This window comes from Cherax quadricarinatus, chromosome 44 (assembly GCF_038502225.1).
Source record: "Cherax quadricarinatus isolate ZL_2023a chromosome 44, ASM3850222v1, whole genome shotgun sequence".
NCBI lineage: Eukaryota > Metazoa > Arthropoda > Malacostraca > Decapoda > Parastacidae > Cherax > Cherax quadricarinatus.
Window position 1 is genome coordinate 5,776,467 of NC_091335.1, and position 23,622 is coordinate 5,800,088.

Here is a 23,622-nt window from a genome sequence, read left to right on the forward strand (position 1 = left end):
TAGAGGAATAAGCCTTGTGCATACATCGAGTGCTACCGAGTTAATCTGTTCTAGGCATAAGTTGGGGTCTGTGTTGCTTAGTATATCTTCCCAGCTTATATCGGTTAGGACTTGGTTTACTTGGTCCCACTTTATGTTTTTGTTATTGAAGTTGAATTTGGTGAATGCTCCCTCGTGACTAATCTCCTTATGTCGGTCTGGGGCTCCGCGCATACATGACTGAACCTCAATTATGTTGTGATCTGAGTATATTGTTTTTGATATGGTGATATTTCTTATCAGATCATCATTGTTAGTGAAGATGAGGTCTAGTGTATTCTCCAGTCTAGTAGGCTCTATTATTTGCTGGTTTAAATTGAATTTTGTGCAGAGATTTAAAAGCTCGCTTGAGTGTGAGTTTTCATCAGAGCTGCCTCCTGGTGTTATTACTGCAACAATATTATTTGCTATATTCCTCCATTTTAGGTGCCTTAAGTTGAAATCCCCCAGGAGCAAGATGTTGGGTGCAGGAGCTGGAAGGTTTTCCAGACAGTGGTCAATTTTTAACAGCTGTTCCTGGAATTGCTGGGATGTTACATCCGGAGGCTTGTAGACTATCACAATGACTAGGTTTTGGTTCTCGACCTTTACTGCTAAAACTTCCACTACATCATTTGAGGCATTTAGCAGTTCTGTGCAAACAAGTGACTCTGCAATGTACAGGCCAACCCCCCCCTTTTGCCTGTTCACTCTGTCACATCTGTATAGGTTGTAACCTGGGATCCATATTTCGTTGTCCAAGTGATCCTTTATGTGGGTCTCAGTGAAAGCCGCGAACATTGCCTTTGCCTCTGCAAGCAGTCCACGGATGAAAGGTATTTTGTTGTTTGTTGCTGGCTTTAGACCCTGTATATTTGCAAAGAAGAATGTTATCGGACTGGTGGTATTGTTGGTACTGGGGGGGGATTTTTTTTCCGGCATTAGTATCTGTATCTGTTGGTTTGGAGTGGAGGCCATCGACTGTGGTTCCACTCCAGGAATGACTGGATTTGGTGTACGATTTCTGCCATTTCCTGCCAGTTTTTTTTCCTTCCTGGCACTAAAAAACCTCTCCCTCTTGAGTGGCTGTGGCTACCCAGGTTTTCCCATGGCCTGGATGTTTTGTATCTTTTTGTCCCCTTTAGATGGTATGCCTGGCAATTTAAGTTATAGCACAGTCTTTCCTGTACTGAAGAGGTACACAGTTCAGGGTGAAAAAGCTTACAGGAAGGGAGTTTGCATTTTCCTGTTGTCATATGGGCATTGCATTTCCTAGGGTGGTCATAGTTGCACGTCCCATCTGTTTTTCCAGATTTCCCATGCCAGCAGATACCGAGTGCATAGTATGTGCACAGGCTTGGTTTCCGTTTGCCTTGGGTTTCTGTGACTGTATTCCCTGTTGGTGCATGTTTCCCTGTCGTACTTCTATCCTCCCTAGCACCAACAATGGAGCTCCCACCATTTGTTTTTGGTAATATATCCTCACTATTGCTAGTGGAGTCCTCTTGTTTGCTATTTCCTGCGGTATTTCTAGTTTGCAATATTGGTTTTATCTTATCTTTGTTAGTAACCCAGGATAACAAAGTCAATCACTGTGGCATAATTTCATTGGCATCGTAAACCCCACATTGTATTATTATTATTATTATTATAATCAAGGGGAAGCGCTAAACCCGGATGATTATACAGCGCCTGGGGGGGATGTGGAAGGCATTCAGGCTTAATTCGGGGAACTTTAGCACAGATCCCATTCCCTAAATCAAGAGCCCCTCACCAACATCAAGGAACCTTCCTTGAGGGACCCCACATTGTAACCCTTATAGAGAATAAACTTGAATTGAATTGAATAGGTCTTTCCCCAAGATCACACCCACCAAGGAAACTGTTCCATACGTCTCGCTCGTCCGGAAGTCGACCTCGGATCCTTTTGGTTGTGAGCTGAGATAACCTTAGGTGCCAGTGTTCGTGTTATGCTTTAAGATCACCCACACCCGGCTAAGTTGCTCCAGTTATAAGAAATAATCTTCAAATACACTCTTGATGGGTTGTGCATCAGGCAATATTAATCCAGTGAATACCTTCAACAACCCTTCCTGGTGTCACAGAGATGGTCAGGTCACTACTATTTTAATTTTTTACTGGTCTGTCCTGCAACTTGCTGCATAATCCTCCGGGTTTAGCGCTTCCCCCTTGATTATAATAATAATAATAATGTCCTGCAACTTGCATACCTCTGTACAATTATTGCACAATGTGTGCAACAATGTAACTATTGGAATTTTAATTTTGCGGTCTAAATTTGAAATAAGCTCCCCTATGTCACCATTATGTAAGGTTAGTCGAATAGTCCCACATAATGTAACTCATTGCTCATTTGTTCAGACATTTAACGATGCGTTTAAATAAAAAAAGTAAAGCTATAATGTGTTTTGTGTTAAAAAAAGTTTTTCTGTTTTCTAACTATCAACTAAGGAATATAATCCGGATAAAACCACAAAATATCAACATAACTAATCGAAACAGAGCTGAGGATTCTCTACGGCTTCTCGGAAATTTCGGTCATCGTTCCTCCTGAGGTGTAAGTGACTGGCTCTGCAGAATTTCCAGGTGACTAGGTCAAACTTTCCTGTTCTGGAAGGCTTATTCCCTTTTCTTTTCCATCTGGAGAGGATGATAAATTATACACATCTACAATCTGGAGAGGAGTAATATTTCAATCCTGGATACCAGGAGAGGAAGGGTTTATTACGGCTCTAAGCTACAGTAACCCTTACATACACCCAACAATAACATAGTGTGTGGTAAGTTGTTGGTAAACCAGCCTGAGGACTTGTGCGCCGGCGTTCCTGGATTGTAGACGTCTTACTTTACCTACTGCTTGAAGAATCAGTGTTGAATATCCCTGTTATCGCTTCCTGGGACGTTTATCCCCGTCATACACTGCACACTACTGGGCAATTGGTCAGGGCGCCATACATCAGCTCCTAGGCCTAGGGAAAGCCTGATGTTATTTTGACTCAGGTGGGGGGGGGGGGGTATGACTCTCCCGGGGGTTAGGGTAGGGGGTCCACGTGACCTAATTCGGAATTTATTGTTTCTCTCACTTTCCAGGGAAAACTTTGCTTCCTTTATAATTCCACCCCAAATTTGGGCATCATATTTTTCCCCTCTGACTCCTGGGAAGTAGAACTCAATAAGGTGTAAGCCTGAACAACCTATAACAAACACTACATCAATAACAATAATAATTATCCACCCAAAAGTGTGTAACTCATTTTATATACTACATATACACATATACACATACCCCCGAAACTCTCTCCAGGTAAACTCCAGGTAATACACTATTCTGTAATTTCCATTTTGAAAATTATAATATCCTTCATGTTACTAGCGACATGGATTGCTAATTTAATGATCCACGTGATGTCGATAACTGGGTTGTTTTAATTTTTTTTCAAGGACCACATTGGAAACAAGTCACTTTTTTTCTGGGGGGGGGGGACTTATCCCAGGTAATTTACATTATGTATGATAATTGTACTTGTGTGTACCTGTGCCCAAATAAACTTGCTTATATGTCTTTATTTACTACAAGTACATGTACATGTTTTAGACCATAGCTGACATCAATGACATACTACTATATAGAAAGCCGCTTGTTATGCAGAGCATTTCAGGCAAATTAAGTCAGTTTTCTCCTGGGAAGCCTAGAGAACAAATGGATTTGTCAGTTAAAAATAGGAGAGGAGAGTTATTAAATGGAGAGTTAGAGGTATTGGGAAGATGGAGGGAATATTTTGAGGAATTGTTAAATGTTGATGAAGATAGGGAAGCTGTGATTTCGTGTATAGGACAAGGAGGAATAACATCTTGTAGGAGTGAGGAAGAGCCAGTTGTGAGTGTGGGGGAAGTTCGTGAGGCAGTAGGTAAAATGAAAGGGGGTAAGGCAGCCGGGATTGATGGGATAAAGATAGAAATGTTAAAAGCAGGTGGGGATATAGTTTTGGAGTGGTTGGTGCAATTATTTAATAAATGTATGGAAGAGGGTAAGGTACCTAGGGATTGGCAGAGAGCATGCATAGTTCCTTTGTATAAAGGCAAAGGGGACAAAAGAGAGTGCAAAAATTATAGGGGGATAAGTCTGTTGAGTATACCTGGTAAAGTGTATGGTAGAGTTATTATTGAAAGAATTAAAAGTAAGACTGAGAATAGGATAGCAGATGAACAAGGAGACTTTAGGAAAGGTAGGGGGTGTGTGGACCAGCTGTTTACAGTGAAACATATAAGTGAACAGTATTTAGATAAGGCTAAAGAGGTCTTTGTGGCATTTATGGATTTGGGAAAGGCGTATGACAGGGTGGATAGGGGGGCAATGTGGCAGATGTTGCAGGTGTATGGTGTAGGAGGTAGGTTACTGAAAGCAGTGAAGAGTTTTTACGAGGATAGTGAGGCTCAAGTTAGAGTACATAGGAAAGAGGGAAATTATTTCCCAGTAAAAGTAGGCCTTAGACAGGGATGTGTGATGTCACCGTGGTTGTTTAATATATTTATAGATGGGGTTGTAAGAGAAATAAATGCGAGGGTCTTGACAAGAGGCGTGGAGTTAAAAGATAAGGAATCACACATAAAGTGGGAGTTGTCACAGTTGCTCTTTGCTGATGACACTGTGCTCTTTGGAGATTCTGAAGAGAAGTTGCAAAGATTGGTGGATGAATTTGGTAGGGTGTGCAAAAGAAGAAAATTAAAAGTGAATACAGGAAAGAGTAAGGTTATGAGGATAACAAAAAGATTAGGTGATGAAAGATTGTATATCAGATTGGAGGGAGAGAGTATGGAGGAGGTGAATGTATTCAGATATTTGGGAGTGGACGTGTCAGCGGATGGGTCTATGAAGGATGAGGTGAATCATAGAATTGATGAGGGAAAAAGGGTGAGTGGTGCACTTAGGAGTCTGTGGAGACAAAGAACTTTGTCCTTGGAGGCAAAGAGGGGAATGTATGAGAGTATAGTTTTACCAACACTCTTATATGGGTGTGAAGCATGGGTGATGAATGTTGCAGCGAGGAGAAGGCTGGAGGCAGTGGAGATGTCATGTCTGAGGGCAATGTGTGGTGTGAATATAATGCAGAGAATTCGTAGTTTGGAAGTTAGGAGGAGGTGCGGGATTACCAAAACTGTTGTCCAGAGGGCTGAGGAAGGGTTGTTGAGGTGGTTCGGACATGTAGAGAGGATGGAGCGAAACAGAATGACTTCAAGAGTGTATCAGTCTGTAGTGGAAGGAAGGCGGGGTAGGGGTCGGCCTACGAAAGGTTGGAGGGAGGGGGTAAAGGAGGTTTTGTGTGCGAGGGGCTTGGACTTCCAGCAGGCATGCATGAGCGTGTTTGATAGGAGTGAATGGAGACGAATGGTTTTTAATACTTGACGTGCTGTTGGAGTGTGAGCAAAGTAACATTTATGAAGGGGTTCAGGGAAACCGGCAGGCCGGACTTGAGTCCTGGAGATGGGAAGTACAGTGCCTGCACTCTGAAGGAGGGGTGTTAATGTTGCAGTTTAAAAACTGTAGTGTAAAGCACCCTTCTGGCAAGACAGTGATGGAGTGAATGATGGTGAAAGTTTTTCTTTTTCGGGCCACCCTGCCTTGGTGGGAATCGGCCAGTGTGATAATAAAATAAAATATACAGTGGACCCCCGGTTAACGATATTTTTTCATTCCAGAAGTATGTTCAGGTGCCAGTAATGACCAAATTTGTTCCCATAAGGAATATTGTGAAGTAGATTAGTCCATTTCAGACCCCCAAACATACACGTACAAATGCACTTACATAAATACACTTACATAATTGGTCACATTGGGAGGTGATCGTTAAGCGGGGGTCCACTGTATGCTGGGTGATTCTAATTTCCTTCATACCTTACTTGGCATGTATATTAGCCTAACAATGTTACTTTGTAACCATATATGCATGTAGAAAATTACTTAACTGTTATATTCAGGTGACTGAAATTGACATAACTTATATTCAAGTAACTGATGTTTTCATTTTAATACGTAAATCATTTTCATTCAGTTGATATATGGTTTTTTATATTGTATCTATCATTAATAATTGTAACTGATATAATATACTATTTTATATGTAAGTTACACAAGGACCCCAACAGAAATACGTGTAAGTCAATCTGAGTTTATTGGGTTATCCTGGGTAATTTACAAATATGTTACTATATACAGTAATTGTAAAAATCTAAACTTGTGTAATGAACCTGAATAAACTTGCTTACTTTTAAATTACTAACTTATTTGTAGCAGTGCATTGTCACCAAGTTATAGCGGTGCATTGATGCAATGTCACCAAGTTATAGCGGTGCATTGATGCAATGTCACCAAGTTATAGCGGTGCATTGATGCAATGTCACCAAGTTATAGCGGTGCATTGATGCATTGTCACCAAGTTTGGTTAAGTCATGTGGGGCTGCCTACTCTATGAATAATTTATCATTTTTTTTTATTATCTGTACTGTCACTTCTACCACTATTTGTTACTACTATAGCTAATACTATTATTGCTACCACTGTTTCTTCTACTACTACTACTACTACTATTTCTTGTACTGCTACCACTATTTCTACTACTACTGTACTAGTACTTCTACTACTACCACCACTAATTCTGCTACCACTGTTTCTACAACTACCACTACCACTATTCAGATTTGTACTACTGTTTCTTTTACTACTGCTACTACTACTAGTGCCTAGTACTACTACTATTTCTAGTGCAACTATTACTACTACAGCTAATGCTATTTTATTACTATACTGCTACTAATGCTAAATTCTGCAGGTAAAGCATTTCATAGTTTAACCCTTTCAGGGTCCAAGGCCCAAATCTGGAGTCACGCACCAGTGTCCAAGAATTTAAAAAAAAAAAAATTGTTATTTTTTCTTATGAAATCGTAGAGAATCTTTTTGTGAAGGTAATAAAACAAAAAGTACGAAATTTGGTGGAAAATTGACGAAATTATGCTCTCGCGAATTTTGATGTGTCAGCGATATTTACGAATCGGCGATTTTGCCGACTTTGACTCCCATTTTAGGCCAATTACATTATTCCAATCAACCAAATTCTTAGCTATTTCACTAGTATTACTTCTATTCTATCGATTGAGCACAAGAAATCGCCAAGTCAACTGTTTCAACTACAAAATAAAGTGATCGGAAATTGTTAATTTGGCCAATTTAACACAAAGTTCAAAATATTCCAATTTCAAAATAGGGTCCAGAATAAACAATGTAGGTATTCCTGGCACTAAACTAACATTTCCTCTGTTCATTAGTTATGTTTTGAGGCTTTACAAATAAATTCCATTTTGATTTTTTATTCACATAATGAATTTTTATTCACACCAAAAAATAGAAGATTTACTGTTATGCAATACTGTAATAATTGTATAAATATCATCACCATATTTGTGAATGTATATTAGACCCACCAGCTGACGTGTATTAGATGTGTGAGGTCGTTTGTTTACTCTTGAATATCGGCAAAAATTTAACATTTCCGCTACTTTGAGCTCAGTTTCAAGCCATTTCCAGTGCTAAAACCAATCAAAATCATCTCTATTTCTGTAATATGTCTTCCATTCTATCAAATGAGACCAAGAAATCGCAAATACAACTATAAAAAACATACGAAAAAACACTGCAAAGTTGCTGTTTTAATCGAAAAATCATGATTTCAGTTTTTTCTCTCATTATACACAGTGTGCTGCAGGATCTGTTTTATGTGGTGCACACATACCACATAGATGTATTCTCTCATATCTAGGCCCAAATGTACCACTCACAGTTTATCAGAGTGAGCTGAGCTCATGGCGTAGATCTACGGTTTGGACACTCACCGTAAAGCCGTAGATCTACGGGACGGACCCTGAAAGGGTTAAACAAATGTTGAGGGTTACACACAAGGACTAGTTATTCAGCGTTGTTATATCTCTTCCAGCTAGGCTTATTGTGAATAAGGAAAATGAGCTGGCAGGTTCAACAAAAAAAATATTGTAAATTATTTAGCGGATGGATTTATGAAGGATGAGGTTAATCATAGAATTGATGAGGGAAAAAAGGTGAGTGGTGCATTGAGGTATATGTGGAGTCAAAAAACGTTATCTATGGAGGCAAAGAAGGGAATGTATGAAAGTATAGTAGTACCAACACTCTTATATGGGTGTGAAGCTTGGGTGGTAAATGCAGCAGCGAGGAGACGGTTGGAGGCAGTGGAGATGTCCTGTTTAAGGGCAGTGTGTTGTGTAAATATTATGCAGAAAATTCGGAGTGTGGAAATTAGGAAAAGGTGTGGAGTTAATAAAAGTATTAGTCAGAGGGCAGAAGAGGGGTTGTTGAGGTGGTTTGGTCATTTAGAGAGAATGGATCAAAGTAGAATGACATGGAAAGCATATAAATCTATAGGGGAAGGAAGGAGGGGTAGGGGTCGTCCTCGAAAGGGTTGGAGAGAGGGGGTAAAGGAGGTTTTGTGGGCAAGGGGCTTGGACTTCCAGCAAGCGTGCATGAGCGTGTTAAATAGGAGTGAATGGAGATGAATGGTACTTGGGACCTGATGATCTGTTGGAGTGTGAGCAGGGTAATATTTAGTGAAGGGATTCAGGGAAACCGGTTATTTTCATATAGTCGGACTTGAGTCCTGGAAATGGGAAGTACAATGCCTGCACTTTAAAGGAGGGGTTTGGGATATTGGTAGTTTGGAGGGATATGTTGTGTATCTTTATACGTGTATGCTTCTAAACTGTTGTATTCTGAGCACCTCTGCAAAAACAGTGATTATGTGTGAGTGTGGTGAAAGTGTTGAATGATGATGAAAGCATTTTCTTTTTGGGGATTTTCTTTCTTTTTTGGGTCACCCTGCCTCGGTGGGAGACGGCTGACTTGTTGAAAAAAAAAAATGATGGTTATAATGCTGTGTGGCCCCTATGGGTTTAGTGTTTGCCTATGAGTATAATAATAATTTTCTTTACATGCTGGGAAAAGTTAAACTAATATTATGATTTTGTTATTACAGTCTGAGAGATTACAAAATGCGATGGCACAAGAAATTTAAAGTACTTCGTTGCTACATTCTTATTCTTGGTTGGCTTGGGATAATACTGCTCTTCTGTAAGTATTAAGGATACAAAGTATATATTAAAACTTTTTTTTAAATGGTTGTAGGTGTGGCATGAAAGCCTTTTCTTTTAATGGTTAGAAAGATAAAGGATTTTTAATCACTTTTATGAACTTTTACTTATATAGAGAACAAACATTTATGGATCCAATTTTAGGGTTATCATGTGAGATTACTTTTCAACCATTTCAGTGTCATATTGGAGAGTGGAAACAGATGTTGCTCATCCTCCCCCTCCTCCTCTTCAAGTTAATAGTGGATCCCAGCCAGTCCTAAGCTCAGTACAACACGAGAAGCCTCGCAGTAAAAAGCTACGTCACCAATGTAACCCAGCAGACCGTATACAGAGGCATCAGGAAGGTTAGTATCTTGCTACAATGCTGGGTATTTTAAATACACTTTGATATTTTACTGACCTTGTGGTATGAATTATCAAAAAAGAGTAATTAGTGCTTATTCTATTTAAATTTTTCTCTCAAAATCAGTGAATTTTTATAATAAAATTATCCATATTGTTATAGTTTTAGTGAATTTAATACTGCATGTTGTTTGTAATCCATTTTGAGAAGACAAGCTTATAGCTTACAAAGCTGTTACTTGGGAATACATACTTGGAATATTTTCTTTACAAATAGTAGTGGAAGAATGGAATAAATTGGTGGAAATAGTAAATGCTACAACCATTGGAAATTTGAAAAAGAAAAAACATGAAGATGTTAATGAAAACGGGACACCACAAATACTGTATAACTCTGCTCCTGTAGCTACAAATGGGCAACTGCAGTGAGAGGAACTATATCTCATTTCATCAGTATATACTGGCTGCTTTTTCTGACCATGGCAGGTGTAATATAAAACCTATTAAACTTATTCAAGCGCTCTCTTCTAAATAAAAGTATGAATTGCATAACTATAAAATGATACTAGAAGCTTGAATTTCCTTTACAGTATTCCTTGACCATTAATTATATTGTTGGATAAAAAGAAGTTGCCTGGTTTGTTTGTCTTGACAGGAGTTTCAGATGCTCTTACATCTCCTCTTTTAACTTAAGAGTGCAGCAGTTGCTGTGAAATCAGTATTGTCAGATTTTTTTTTTAACACATTGGCTGTCTCCCACTGAAGTAGGGTGACCCCAAAAAAGAAGAAACATTTTCAGTATCATTCACCCTATCAGTCTTCCCAAAGGAATGCTGATATTACAGTTCAAATGCTCCTCCAGGCTGCAAATATCCCCAACTGTCCTTCAGAGTGCAGGCACCATCCTTCCCACCTCCAGGACTTGAGTCCAGCTAACCAGTTTCCCTGAATACCTTTACAAAATGTTTCTTTGCTCATAGTCCAACAGCTTGTCAAGTCCCAAAAACCATTTACCTCCACTCCTGTCCAACATGCTCACACACAGCTGATGGATGTCCAAGCCCCTCTGACACAAAACCTCCTTTACCCCCCTCCCTGTAACCTTTCCTACCCCTGCTCCTACAAATTTATACCCCCTCCAAGTCATCCTGTTTTGCTCCATCCTCAACAACCCCTCAGCCCTCTGGTTAATACTTGTAGTAACCCTACACCTCCTCCTAATCTCCAAGCTACAAATTTTCTGCATAATATTCACACCACACATTGTCCTCAGACATGACATCTCCACTGCCTCCAGCCTCCTCCTCGCTGCAACATTCACAACCCATACTTAACATCCATGTAAGAGTGTTGGTAACATTATACTCTCATACATTTCCCTCTTTGCATCCATGTATAATGCTTTCTGTCTTCACAGATGCCTCAATGCACCATCCATGCTTTTCCCCCTTCATCAGTTCTATGATTCACTTCACCTTTTATCTACTCATCTGCTATCAAGTGTATTTCCAAATATCTGAACACATTCACTTCCTCTGCGATCTCTTCATCCTCCCTTCTTCCAGTCTTTCATTACTTAAATCATCTGTTACCCTCATTATCTTGCTTTTTCTTATGTTCACTTTTAATTTCCTCCTTTTGCATAGTGTTACGAAAAACACGATATCTATTAAGCATAGACATCTCCAGAGAATACTAGAAAGGTCTGTCCCTCTAGCATTCAGCCTGTTACTGGCTTTTTGTAACAAGTAGCCAGTATACTGGTCCAGTTATCCGTTAATGTTTATCATAGTACAGTATATGTATTTAGGATCACAACTGATAGTATACTAACTAATCAAAATTAAAATTGAGATATGTTTATTAACAAAGTTAAAGTTGTCTGGGTGGACAATATCAAAGTAAATGAATTTGATATAAATTAGGATATAAGCTCCTACACTTCTCTTGTATTGTAAGAGTAAATTATACAATGTACCAACTGGTACATTGTCAGCAATTATAAACATAATACTATTTTTTTTTTTTTTCAACAAGTCGGCCGTCTCCCACCGAGGCGGGGTGACCCAAAAAAGAAAGAAAATCCCCAAAAAGAAAATACTTTCATCATCATTCAACACTTTCACTACACTCACACATTATCACTGTTTTTGCAGAGGTGCTCAGAATACAACAGTTTAGAAGCATATACGTATAAAGATACACAACATATCCCTCCAAACTGCCAATATCCCAAACCCCTCCTTTAAAGTGCAGGCATTGTACTTCCCATTTCCAGGACTCAAGTCCGACTATATGAAAATAACCGGTTTCCCTGAATCCCTTCACTAAATATTACCCTGCTCACACTCCAACAGATCGTCAGGTCCCAAGTATCATTCGTCTCCATTCACTCCTATTTAACACGCTCATGTACGCTTGCTGGAAGTCCAAGCCCCTCGCCCACAAAACCTCCTTTACCCCCTCTTTCCAACCCTTTCGAGGACGACCCCTACCCCTCCTTCCTTCCCCTATAGATTTATATGCTTTCCATGTCATTCTACTTTGATCCATTCTCTCTAAATGACCAAACCACCTCAACAACCCCTCTTCTGCCCTCTGACTAATGCTTTTATTAACTCCACACCTTCTCCTAATTTCCACACTCCGAATTTTCTGCATAATATTTACACCACACATTGCCTCCAACCGTCTCCTTGCTGCTGCATTTACCACCCAAGCTTCACATCCATATAAGAGTGTTGGTACTACTATACTTTCATACATTCCCTTCTTTGCCTCCATAGATAACGTTTTTTGACTCCACATATACCTCAACGCACCACTCACCTTTTTTTCCCTCATCAATTCTATGATTAACCTCATCCTTCATAAATCCATCCGCCAACACGTCAACTCCCAAGTATCTGAAAACATTCACTTCTTCCATACTCCTCCTCCCCAATTTGATATCCAATTTTTCTTTATCTAAATCATTTGATACCCTCATCACCTTACTCTTTTCTATGTTCACTTTCAACTTTCTACCTTTACACACATTCTCAAACTCATCCACTAACCTTTGCAATTTTTCTTTAGAATCTCCCATAAGCACAGTATCATCAGCAAAAAGTAACTGTGTCTCAATTCCCATTTTGAATTTGATTCCCCATAATTTAACCCTACCCCTCTCCCAAACACCCTAGCTTTTACTTCTTTTACAACTCCATCTATGAATATATTAAACAACCATGGTGACATTACACATCCCTGTCTAAGACCTACTTTTACCGGGAAGTATTTTCCCTCTCTTCTACACACCCTAACCTGAGCCTCACTATCCTCATAAAAACTCTTAACAGCATTTAGTAACTTACCACCTATTCCATATACTTGCAACATCTGCCACATTGCTCCCCTATCCACTCTATCATATGCCTTTTCTAAATCCATAAATGCAATAAAAACTTCCCTACCTTTATCTAAATACTGTTCACATATATGCTTCAATGTAAACACTTGATCTACACATCCCCTACCCACTCTGAAGCCTCCCTGCTCATCCGCAATCCTACATTCTGTCTTACCTTTAATTCTTTCAGTTATAACCCTACCGTATAATTTTCCTGGTATACTAAGTAAACTTATTCCTCTATAATTTTTACAATCTCTTTTGTCCCCTTTCCCTTTATATAAAGGGACTATACATGCTCTCCGCCAATCCCTAGGTACCTTCCCCTCTTTCATACATTTATTAAACAAAAGTACCAACCACTCCAACACTATATCCTCCCCTGCTTTTAACATTTCTGTCATGATCCCATCAGTTCCAGCTGCTTTACCCCCTTTCATTCTACGTAATGCCTCACGTACCTCCACCACACTTACATTCTGCTCTTCTTCACTCCTAAAAGATGGTATACCTCCCTGGCCAGTGCATGAAATTACCGCCTCCCTTTCTTCCTCAACATTTAAAAGTTCCTCAAAATATTCTTGCCATCTACCTAATACCTCCCTTTCCCCATCTACTAATTCCCCTACTCTGTTTTTAACTGACAAATCCATACTTTCCCTAGGCTTTCTTAACTTGTTTAACTCACTCCAAAATTTTTTCTTATTTTCATTAAAATTTCTTGACAGTGCCTCTCCCACTCTATCATCTGCTCTCCTTTTGCACTCTCTCACCACTCTCTTCACCTTTCTTTTACTCTCCATATAGTCTGCTCTTCTTATAACACTTCTGCTTTGTAAAAACCTCTCATAAGCTACCTTTTTCTCTTTTATCACACCCTTTACTTCATCATTCCACCAGTCACTCCTCTTTCCTCCTGCCCCCACCCTCATATAACCACAAACTTCTGCCCCACATTCTAATACTAATATATACACAAATAACCCGCACATAGAAGAGAGGAGCTTACGACGACGTTTCGGTCTGACTTGGATCATTTACAAAGTGTGACTTTGTAAATTGTCCAAGTCAGACCGAAACGTCGTCGTAAGCTCCTCTCTTCTCTGTGCGGGTTTGTGTATCGTTCCAGTAACAGTATTGTGCCTTTTTTTGTTATTTACTAATATATACAAGTGAGTGTGTGAATGTGCATATGTGCTCCAAGTAGTTTGCTATGTCTCAAGACTCGATTCATCTTAACCAGTGACTGAATAAACGTCCTCAAATAATCTATCTTCCTGACCAAACTGGCAATCAGAACAGCTTGCTTGAACAATACAGTGACCATTCACCAACAGCAATAAAGTCACAAGCAGCAGCAGCAGCAGCACGAAGTCAGGAACAAGGAGACAAAATAACGACCCTAACTGGGGACCTTCAGTAGATCCTCCATAAAAGGCACAAAACTCCCTTAATACTGAATCAAAGTTCAGCATAACCAAATCCCCAACTACGACAGTGCACAGATGCCAGAACAAATTAGGTCAGAAGCTATAGCTCAGGGCCTGGGTTATCTTAGAGTATCAGTGTGACACTTAGCCTCAGTAAAATGTCGAAAATCACTAAGTCTAAACTATGCTCTGTGAACAGAGTTACACAGAGTTACAAGAAGTATGTCTCATCTCACCACCAAAATCATACTCTACCAAAACAGTCTAAATAACAAACAATCAGAGGAGAGAGGGAGGTGTTGGCGAATCAGCACCAGCAGAGAAGAGAACGAGCAAGGGAGGCCAGTCCCCAAGCTTAGGTGTGATCATGCGACTGATCATGTGACTTGCCTGGCTACTCCGGCACGGAGCGAAGTACATACAGGCTGACAAACAAGCGAGGTGGTAGTTAAGGTAGTTTGTCAATGTGGGCAGCTACTCAACACACTCGAACAATGAGCACAGAATAAAGTGTAAATATTACATCCTTCCTAATGACATAAGCTAAGTTGGGGATTTCAATGCTAAAGTGGGCAAAAATGTTGTGGGGGGAGTAGTAGGTAAATTTGGGGTGCCAGGGGTAAATGAAAATGGGGAGCCTTTAATTGAGCTATGTGTAGGAAGAGGTTTGGTAATAAGTAATACATATTTTATGAAAAAGAGGATAAATAAATATACAAGGTATGATGTAGCACGTCATGAAAGTAGTTTGTTAGATTATGTATTGGTGGATAAAAGGTTGATGGGTAGGCTCCAGGATGTACACGTTTATAGAGGGGCAACTGATACATCAGATGGGAAAAGAGGAAAATGACAACAGCAAGTAAGAGGGAGGTGAAAGTGTATAAACTAAGGGAGGAGGAAGTTCGGGTGAGATATAAGCAGCTATTGGCAGAAAGGCGGGCTGGTGCAAGTATGAGTAGGGATGGGGGTTGAAGAGGGTTGGAATAGTTTTAAAAATGCAGTATTAGAATGTGGGGCAGAAGTTTGTGGTTATAGGAGGGTGGGTGCAGGAGGAAAGAGGAGTGATTGGTGGAATGATGAAGTAAAGGGTGTGATAAAAGAGAAAAAGTTAGCTTATGAGAGGTTTTTACAAAGGAGAAGTGTTATACGAAGAGTAGAGTATATGGAGAGTAAAAGAAAGGTGAAGAGAGTGGCGAGAGAGTGCAAAAGGAGAGCAGATGATAGAGTGGGAGAAGCACTGTCAAGAAATTTTAATGAAAATAAGAAAAAATTTTGGAGTGAGTTAAACAAGTTAAGAAAGCCTAGGGAACGAATGGATTTGTCAGTTAAAAACAGAGTAGGAGAGTTAGTAGATGGGGAGATGGAGGTTTTGGGTAGATGGCAAGAATATTTTGAGGAACTTTTAAATGACGACGAAGAAAGGGAGGTGGTAATTTCATGCACTGGCCAGGGAGGTATACCATCTTTTAGGAGTGAAGAAGAACAGGATTTGAGAGTGGAGAAGGTGTGTGAGGCATTAGGTAGAATGAAAGGGGGCAAAGCAGCTGGAACTGACAGGATCATGACAAATGTTAAAAGCAGGGGGGGGATATAGTGTTGGAGTGGTTGGTATTTTTGTTTAATAAATGTATGAAAAAGGGGACGGTACCTAGGGATTGGCGGAGAGCATGTATAGTCCCTTTATATAAAGGGAAGGGGGACAAAAGAGATTGTAAAAATTATAGAGGAATAAGTTTACTGAGTATACCAGGAAAAGTGTACAGTATGGTTATAATTGAAAGAATTAGAGGTAAGACAGAATGTAGGATTGCTAATGAGCAAGGAGGTTTTAGAGTGGGTAGGGGATGTGTAGATCAGGTGTTTACATAGAAGCATATATGTGAACAGTATTTAGATAAAGGTAGGAAAGTTTTTATTGCATTTATGGATTTAGAAATGGCATATGATAAAGTGGATGCAGGAGCAATGTGGCAGATGTTGCTAGTATATGGAATAGGTGGTAAGTTACTAAATGATGTAAAGAGTTTTTATGAGGATAGTGAGGCTCAGATTAGGGTGTGTAGAAGAGAGAGAGACTACTTCCTGGTAAAAGTAGGTCTTAGACAGGGATGTGTAATGTCACCATGGTTGTTTAATATATTTATAGATGGGGTTGTAAAAGAAGTAAATGCTAGGGTGTTTGGGAGAGGGGTGGGATTAAATTATGGGGAATCAAATACAAAATGGGAATTGACACAGTTGCTTTTTGCTGATGATACTGTGCTTATGGGAGATTCTAAAGAAAAATTACAAAGGTTAGTGGACGAGTTTGGGAGTGTGTGTAAAGGTAGAAAGTTGAAAGTGAACATAGAAAAGAGTAAGGTGATGAGGGTATCAAATAATTTAGATAAAGAAAAATTGGATATCAAATTGGGGAGGAGGAGTGTGGAAGAAGTGAATGTTTTCAGATACTTGGGAGTTGACGTGTCGGCGGATGGATTTATGAAGGATGAGGTTAATCATAAAATTGATGAGGGTAAAAAGGTGAGTGGTGCATTGAGGTATATGTGGAAACAAAAAGCATTATCTATGGAGGCAAAGAAGGGAATGTATGAAAGTATAGTAGTACCAACACTCTTATATGGATGTGAAGCTTGGGTTATGAATGCAGCAGCGAGGAGGCGGTTGAAGGCAGTGGAGATGTCCTGTCTAAGCGCAATGTGTGGTGTAAATATTATGCAGAAAATTTGGAGTGTGGAAATTAGGAGAAGGTGTGGAGTAAATAAAAGTACAGTGGACCCCCGGTTAACGATATTTTTTCACTCCAGAAGTATGTTCAGGTGCCAGTACTGACCGAATTTGTTCCCATAAGGAATATTGTGAAGTAGATTAGTCCATTTCAGACCCCCAAACATACACGTACAAACGCACTTACATAAATACACTTACATAATTGGTCGCATTCGGAGGTGATCATTATGCTGGGGTCCACTGTATTAGTCAGAGGGCTGAAGAGGGGTTGTTGAGGTGGTTTGGTCATTTAGAGAGAATGGATCAAAGTAGAATGACATGGAGAGCTTTTAAATCTGTAGGGGAAGGAAGGCAGGGTAGGGGTCGTCCTCAAAAAGGTTGGAAGGAAGGGGTAAGTGAGGTTTTGTGGGCGAGGGGTTTGGACTTCCAGCAGGCGTGCGTGAGCGTGTTCGATAGGAGTGAATGGAGACGAATGGTATTTGGGACCTGATGATATGTTGGAGTGTGAGCAGGGTAATATTTAGTGAAGGGATTCAGGGAAGCAGGTTATTTTTATATAGCTGGACTTGAGTCTTAGAAATGGGAAGTACAATGCCTGCACTCGAAAGGAGGGGTTCGGGATATTGGCAGTTTGGAGGGATATGTTGTGTATCTTTATATGTATATGCTTCTAGACTGTTGTGTTCTGAGCACCTCTGCAAAAACAGTGATAATGTGTGAGTGAGGTGAAAGTGTTGAATGATGAAAGTATTATCTTTTTGGGTCACCCTGCCTCGGTGGGAGACAGCCGACTTGTTAAAAAAAAGAAAAAATCAGCAGTATAAAATTATATGAAAAGGTAATATACATTATAAATGAAATATGTATATTGGGCCCCATTCAGGGGGCACAATACATCCCCTCTCAAATTCATCCACCAACATCATCCATCTATAGCCTGAGCCTCATTATCCTCATAAAAACTCTTAACTGCTTTCAGTAACCTAGTACCCATTCCATGCATTTGCAACATCTGCTACATTGCTTCCCTATCCACCCTGTCATATGCCTTTTCTAAATCCATGAATGTAGTGAAAACTTCCTTACCTTAACCTAAATATTGTTCACTTGGATACTTCAATGTAAACACTTGGTCTACACATCCCCTACCCTCCCTAAAGCCTCCTTTCTCATTTTGTTCATTTTAGCATATATTTCACATATGAACACACATTCGCCTGTATACATTAACTAAAATTAAAAAGAGAAACTTTTGTTTTTCTTTTTGAGCCACTTTGCTTCGGTGGGATACGGCCAGTTTGTTGATGAAAAAAGAGGAACACACATGAGTACCTAATGCCCAAGGGCATCTGGATTTGTCACCAATGAGTGTAAATAATTCCATCACTCAAACTTATAAGAATGGTGTTTCCAAGTAGGGTAAGTGGGTGCCACATTGTGTGCATCTCTTGTGAAGGAGACATGATGTGGGTTTGATTCACTTCTGCAGCCAGAGTTGTTTGTTAGAAAATTCTTGGACCATTTTAAGTGTAAACTTAATCTTTCAAGATAGGGATGCAAAAGTATAATTCAGAGGGCTAAGGGAGGGTTGTTGAGGTGGTTTGGGCAAAATGAACCAAAATAGGACGAGTAGGAGGGTATATAAATATGGGGTGGAGAGAAGAAGAGGTAGGGGTCATCCCAAGAAGGGTTGGGTAAATATTAACCCTGGATTTATAACTTGTTTCTCCAAGATGGTGTAGTCTTTGAATTTGGAAATTTTGTAATAAACGTTGCTTTACATAAAATATATTTTATGGTATATAAATAACAGATTAACAATTTTGTACTTACAGGTGTGTTGCCGTCACAGTATGAACTTAGTGGAGTAATGATTGTCTTACGCCATGGTGACAGAGGCCCTTTGTTAAATGTGAGAAATCTTTCTAGTATAAATTGTGGTCAAAAGAGCTATGGCACACAAGTTTATAAGAAGTATGTTAGTGATATATTAAATGTTTCAAAGACCAATTCATACATAAATTTTGTTGGACCCTTTATGAAATATCCATTGCTGCCATTGCCATCAAAATGTAGTATCGGTCATCTTACTCCTCAGGGTGTTCTTCAGCATTTACAGCTTGGAAAGATTTTGAAGGAGATATATTTTTATGAATTCAACCTCTTGGGCAACAAACAACAGTTGGATGATATAATTGTGTACAGCACAAAATATCGGCGCACATTCCAGAGTGTTCTTGCATTTTTATATTCGTTTATACCAAAATTTGATATCTCTAAAATTCGCCTGCGTGAAGGGAAAGGTGTTAGCTTTTGTGAGAACGATTGTCACTGTGAGAAGACTGATTATTTTGATCAGAAATATGATCAGGAACGTAAAGATTACCGGAAATCACACCCTGGTGTAATTGAACTTGTTCGTAGAATCAACCCATTGATAAAGGCAAAAGCCTCTGCTGAGGATATTATTAATCCCTTGGTAATGCGAGATGCACTTCTCTCTTATGTTTGCCATGGTGCTGCATTACCTTGTAATAATGAGAGGTGTGTTAAGGTGGAAGATGTGACTAGTCTTATATCGTATGAAGAATGGGAAGGAAAGCAAAAGCGCACTTCAGCACAACGAAGGGCTGCAAAGCTCAAGTCCTATGGACTGTTGAAAAATATTGTGGCAACCATAGACAGAATGATTGGAGATGCTAAACCTCGTGTAGTCATTTACTCAGGCCATGACAAAACCCTGAAATATTTGCTGGACAGTCTTGCTATTCCAAATTATCCAGTTCCATACTATGCCTCTCGGTTGATATTGGAACTTTATCGCAATTCTTCTGTCACACATAACTCAAGCCATCGTATGAATTTCTTTTTTCGATTTGTTTATAATGGAAAGGACATCACAAAGTCAATTCCATTTTGTGATAGCATCACAATAAAGCAGCTCAAATCTGGTAGTGTAAAACGAGGAACTATAAGCATGTGTAGTGTGAGCAAACTTGAGTCATACATCAGACCAGAACAGTACTTCAAGGAATTCAGTGCTGTCTCGTTTCGTGAAGCTTGTCGGAAATAGTATCTAAACTTCAGACTCAGACTGAATGTTGGGCATTTATTGATAAAATTTCTAGTCATAACTCTAGTCAATTCTGTTGAATAATTAATGTTTAGTGATGACTATCAGTATTAACTGTACATACCTATGACTGGTTTTGCAAGTTTGACTTGCACAGGCCTGTCTGAGGCCAGACTTTTCCCATGACTGCCTCTAAGTTTGTATTTGTCTTTTAATTATAATTTATTATTGTGATTTCTTAGGCATGTATATTAATGATAAGAAATTATGTACAGTATTTATAATACCATTTTTTTTATTGTACCACTGTATAATGAATTTTTGGATGAACACTAGTAAAGTGACAAGTCCTACTAATATAGTAACTGGAAAAACCCTAGCATTAAGTCACTTGCCTTCCTGAGACTCTTCAAGACCAACATCACTTTACTAATGTCCATTATAAAAATCAGTGTATTACTGCCACTTTTTAAATCTTAGGTTATTCAGATACATTAGTATATTTCCATATTTTATGTTGTCATTACCAGTATAAATATTCATACATTGAACTCAGTGTATTTCATACCATTTTTAAAGTGTACATTGTAAATACTCTATAAATAATGCAGGAAACCTCTGCTTAAGGAGAGCATTAAGCACATTTTCTAGACAGCATGAACAAAAATGTGATTATTGTGTTGTTTAATTCATCAATTGTTACTACAAATGTGACAAAGAAATCACTAAGTGTGAATGACAACTTAAGCAACTCTATCATTCCTTCTTGAGCGAGGCCATGCATGCATATAAAGTATATACTGCATACAGTTTGTTCTATTTTTTCTAAAAATGTACTATATACCCTATATACTATATACTTTGAAAAAAAGTCAAGGCACTTTCAGATGTCTAAAAATTTTAGCTATTTCTTTAAACTATCAGCATCAAACACTATATTGCCAAGGATGGCAACATAATGTTTGTATGTAGTCCTCTGAATTACTCAGGTGAGAATTTGAAAAATACTGTACCTAGATGTGAGGAAAGCATGGACAACAGCTGAGGGTCATTCACCATTGACATTCACATAGTATTCATTAGCACCTTGGATACATGCTGGCTATTTCTTGAATACGTTCTTCTAACTGCTCTTCCAGCCACCAACCCTTGTGGTTTAGTGCTTCATTTTGATTATACTGTATAATAATAATAATAATAATAATCATCCAGCCACCAGAAATTGTAGAATAATTTAAATCACTTCATAGATAGTATATATACCTTCTGAAGCCTTTTCTGTTTGCCAGATTTCTTCCAGAATATATAAAAACCTTCAGAAATGAAAATTTCTCACACAGACACCTCCCTGGCAAACATTTTTTTTTATTATCACATCTGTATTTTACATTATTTTCTTTTAAAAAACACATCAGGGTTGTGTTAATTCATAAATTTTATCTAGTGATCCTCTTTACCTTTGTCATTTATACCAGAAGTTGAGAACCCATAACCCAGGGGCTACATGTAACTTCCCCAGTGATGTTTAATGTGTCCCTCTGAACCTGTCATGAGTGCTCTTGATCTAAGAAATTGAACCAGTATTCCAGTTCCTTGAATTAAGCCTGAATGCCTTCCATTTCTGCAGGTGCTCTATGACCTCTACAGGTTTAGTGCTTCCCATGAATTATACAGTAATAATAATAATCTGAACCTATTAGAAAATTAAGTAATGAAGTACATATTACTGAATAATTATTAAAGTGATAGGTAAGTCAAGACAGTATCTATGATGAAAAAATTAACACTTAAGAAGGTATATGTGTTGGTTGTAAAACAGATGTGAACACAATTATCATCCCTCTTTAATTTATTGTGTTGTATGTCCTAATTTACAGTGTGGCAACAAATTACAAAATCAGGAGCATTTTGGCTCAATATTAATCCTTCAACTGCCCAAACGTAGATCTACGTTCACGTGCATAGCGCCCCAAACATAGATCTGCATTTTATTTTACATGTTTTCAAATGTAAAAAAAAGTAGATTTACGTTTGGAGCGCTAGCACGTGAACATAGATCTATGTTTGGACAGTTTAAGGGTTAACAATTAACAAATTTTGAAACTAAATGCTGAAATCCTATGCAGTTTCACTGCATTATTTAGCATGCCATGTACAGAACTATTCTCTGATTCAGAAATTTGATAAATGTTGTGTACAGCATGAATTTTTTCAGGCATCATAGTTTGAATTATTATTACATACACTTCATGGCCTGAAACATCAGTTTTGAAACTTCTTGTTTGAGATAGATACAGACTATGAAATTGTGCTGCACCATAGTGAAGTCAGGTGGTTGAACAGAAGTAGGGTCCTCAAATAATTTTTTTGCTCTATATTGTTAAAATGACATCTTTTTCACTGAAAAAGGAAGACACTAAATGGTTTTGGGATTTGGCTTTCTCGAGTAATGTGACAGAATCTTTGAATGATTTGATTCTAAAGATGCAGGGTAAAGGAAAACCAGTGTCGGACATGTATGCCAAAGTGAAATCTTTTCAGGGAAAGATAAATGTTTGTGAAGCAGGTCAGTGATGGTAACTTTTTTATACTTATCCTTGCTGTGAAGAACTCTTATTCAACAAGGAAAAGGAATTCACATATTTCAGTTGGAAAATATAGTTAAGCCCTAAAGCTCCTACACAGAGACATCAAGAAAAGATTTGGTTACTTCCAAGAGCTTGGACGGGATAAGCATTTCATAATCCATTTGAAGTTTCGCAAGATGCCTCAAGTTAAATATTCCTGACGAAACTCATTGATTTGCAAGCTAGTGACACACATAGACTTTTACAAGGAAAGTAATCTGCTGAGATTTTAAGAAAAGCTGCTTGAAAAATTAGTAGCACATACATTTGTGAACAAACTTTGTCAAGGATGAAAATTGTTAAGTCAAAGCTTCAGTTAAGACTTACTGATGAACATTTGCACAAAAGTTTAAGACTGTCACAAACACTGAACTTAATGCTCATGCTACTAAACTGTAGCCAGAAATATCACGTTGTGGAAATAAAAAGCTTTAAATGTTCTGTGGTTATCTTTTCGTAGCATTCATCATATGTGATTGGATATTAATAAACTGTTATATTTATTTGGACAACAGAGAAAATGCAGAAGAAACGCAGTGAAGAACAAGGGTCTGTGAGCACAATTTGAAAGCATTCTGTCCACTTATATGGCCGAAGACTCTTCAGTACAGGTCTCCCTCAACATTCACGTTTTCAACTTTCACGGGCTTCACACATTCGCGAATTCCCAGCCGCCAAATTATATTTAAGTTTCCCGCCACCTGCGAGTCCCTACTACCCTCCCTCCAACCCCGGCAACTGGCAGCCAGCCCTCCCACCACTCAGTGTGGTGAGTTTTTGTTTGTTCATTATTTGCTATTAAACTACAGTATA

General features: G+C 38.7%; 1 protein-coding gene across 6 annotated transcripts; it reads left to right on the forward strand.

The window, feature by feature from the left end:
• The first annotated feature begins 2,545 nt into the window (after positions 1-2,545).
• LOC128697491 (2-phosphoxylose phosphatase 1) lies at positions 2,546-23,622 on the forward strand. 6 transcript variants are annotated; one of them, XM_053789224.2, is made up of 5 exons: positions 2,828-2,871; positions 9,096-9,190; positions 9,390-9,557; positions 18,945-19,021; positions 19,208-23,622. In XM_053789224.2, exons 2-5 carry the CDS (start codon positions 9,112-9,114, stop codon positions 20,180-20,182), a joined length of 1,299 nt encoding a protein of 432 aa, XP_053645199.1. In that variant the 5' UTR covers positions 2,828-2,871; positions 9,096-9,111; the 3' UTR covers positions 20,183-23,622. The 6 variants fall into 6 exon arrangements, with proteins under 6 accessions (XP_053645197.1, XP_053645194.1, XP_053645199.1 ...); XM_053789222.2 differs by lacking the exon at positions 2,828-2,871 and adding an exon at positions 2,546-2,625 and having other exon boundaries at positions 18,945-23,620; XM_053789219.2 differs by lacking the exon at positions 2,828-2,871 and adding an exon at positions 2,763-2,819 and having other exon boundaries at positions 18,945-23,619.

Coding starts and splice junctions, on each gene's coding strand:
- LOC128697491 (XM_053789222.2), top strand. CDS start 9,112: ATGCGATGGCACAAGAAATTTAAAGTACTTCGTTGCTACATTCTTATT. Junction 9,191..9,389: donor TGGGATAATACTGCTCTTCT/GTAAGTATTAAG, acceptor CAACCATTTCAG/TGTCATATTGGAGAGTGGAA. Junction 9,558..18,944: donor TATACAGAGGCATCAGGAAG/GTTAGTATCTTG, acceptor TTGTACTTACAG/GTGTGTTGCCGTCACAGTAT.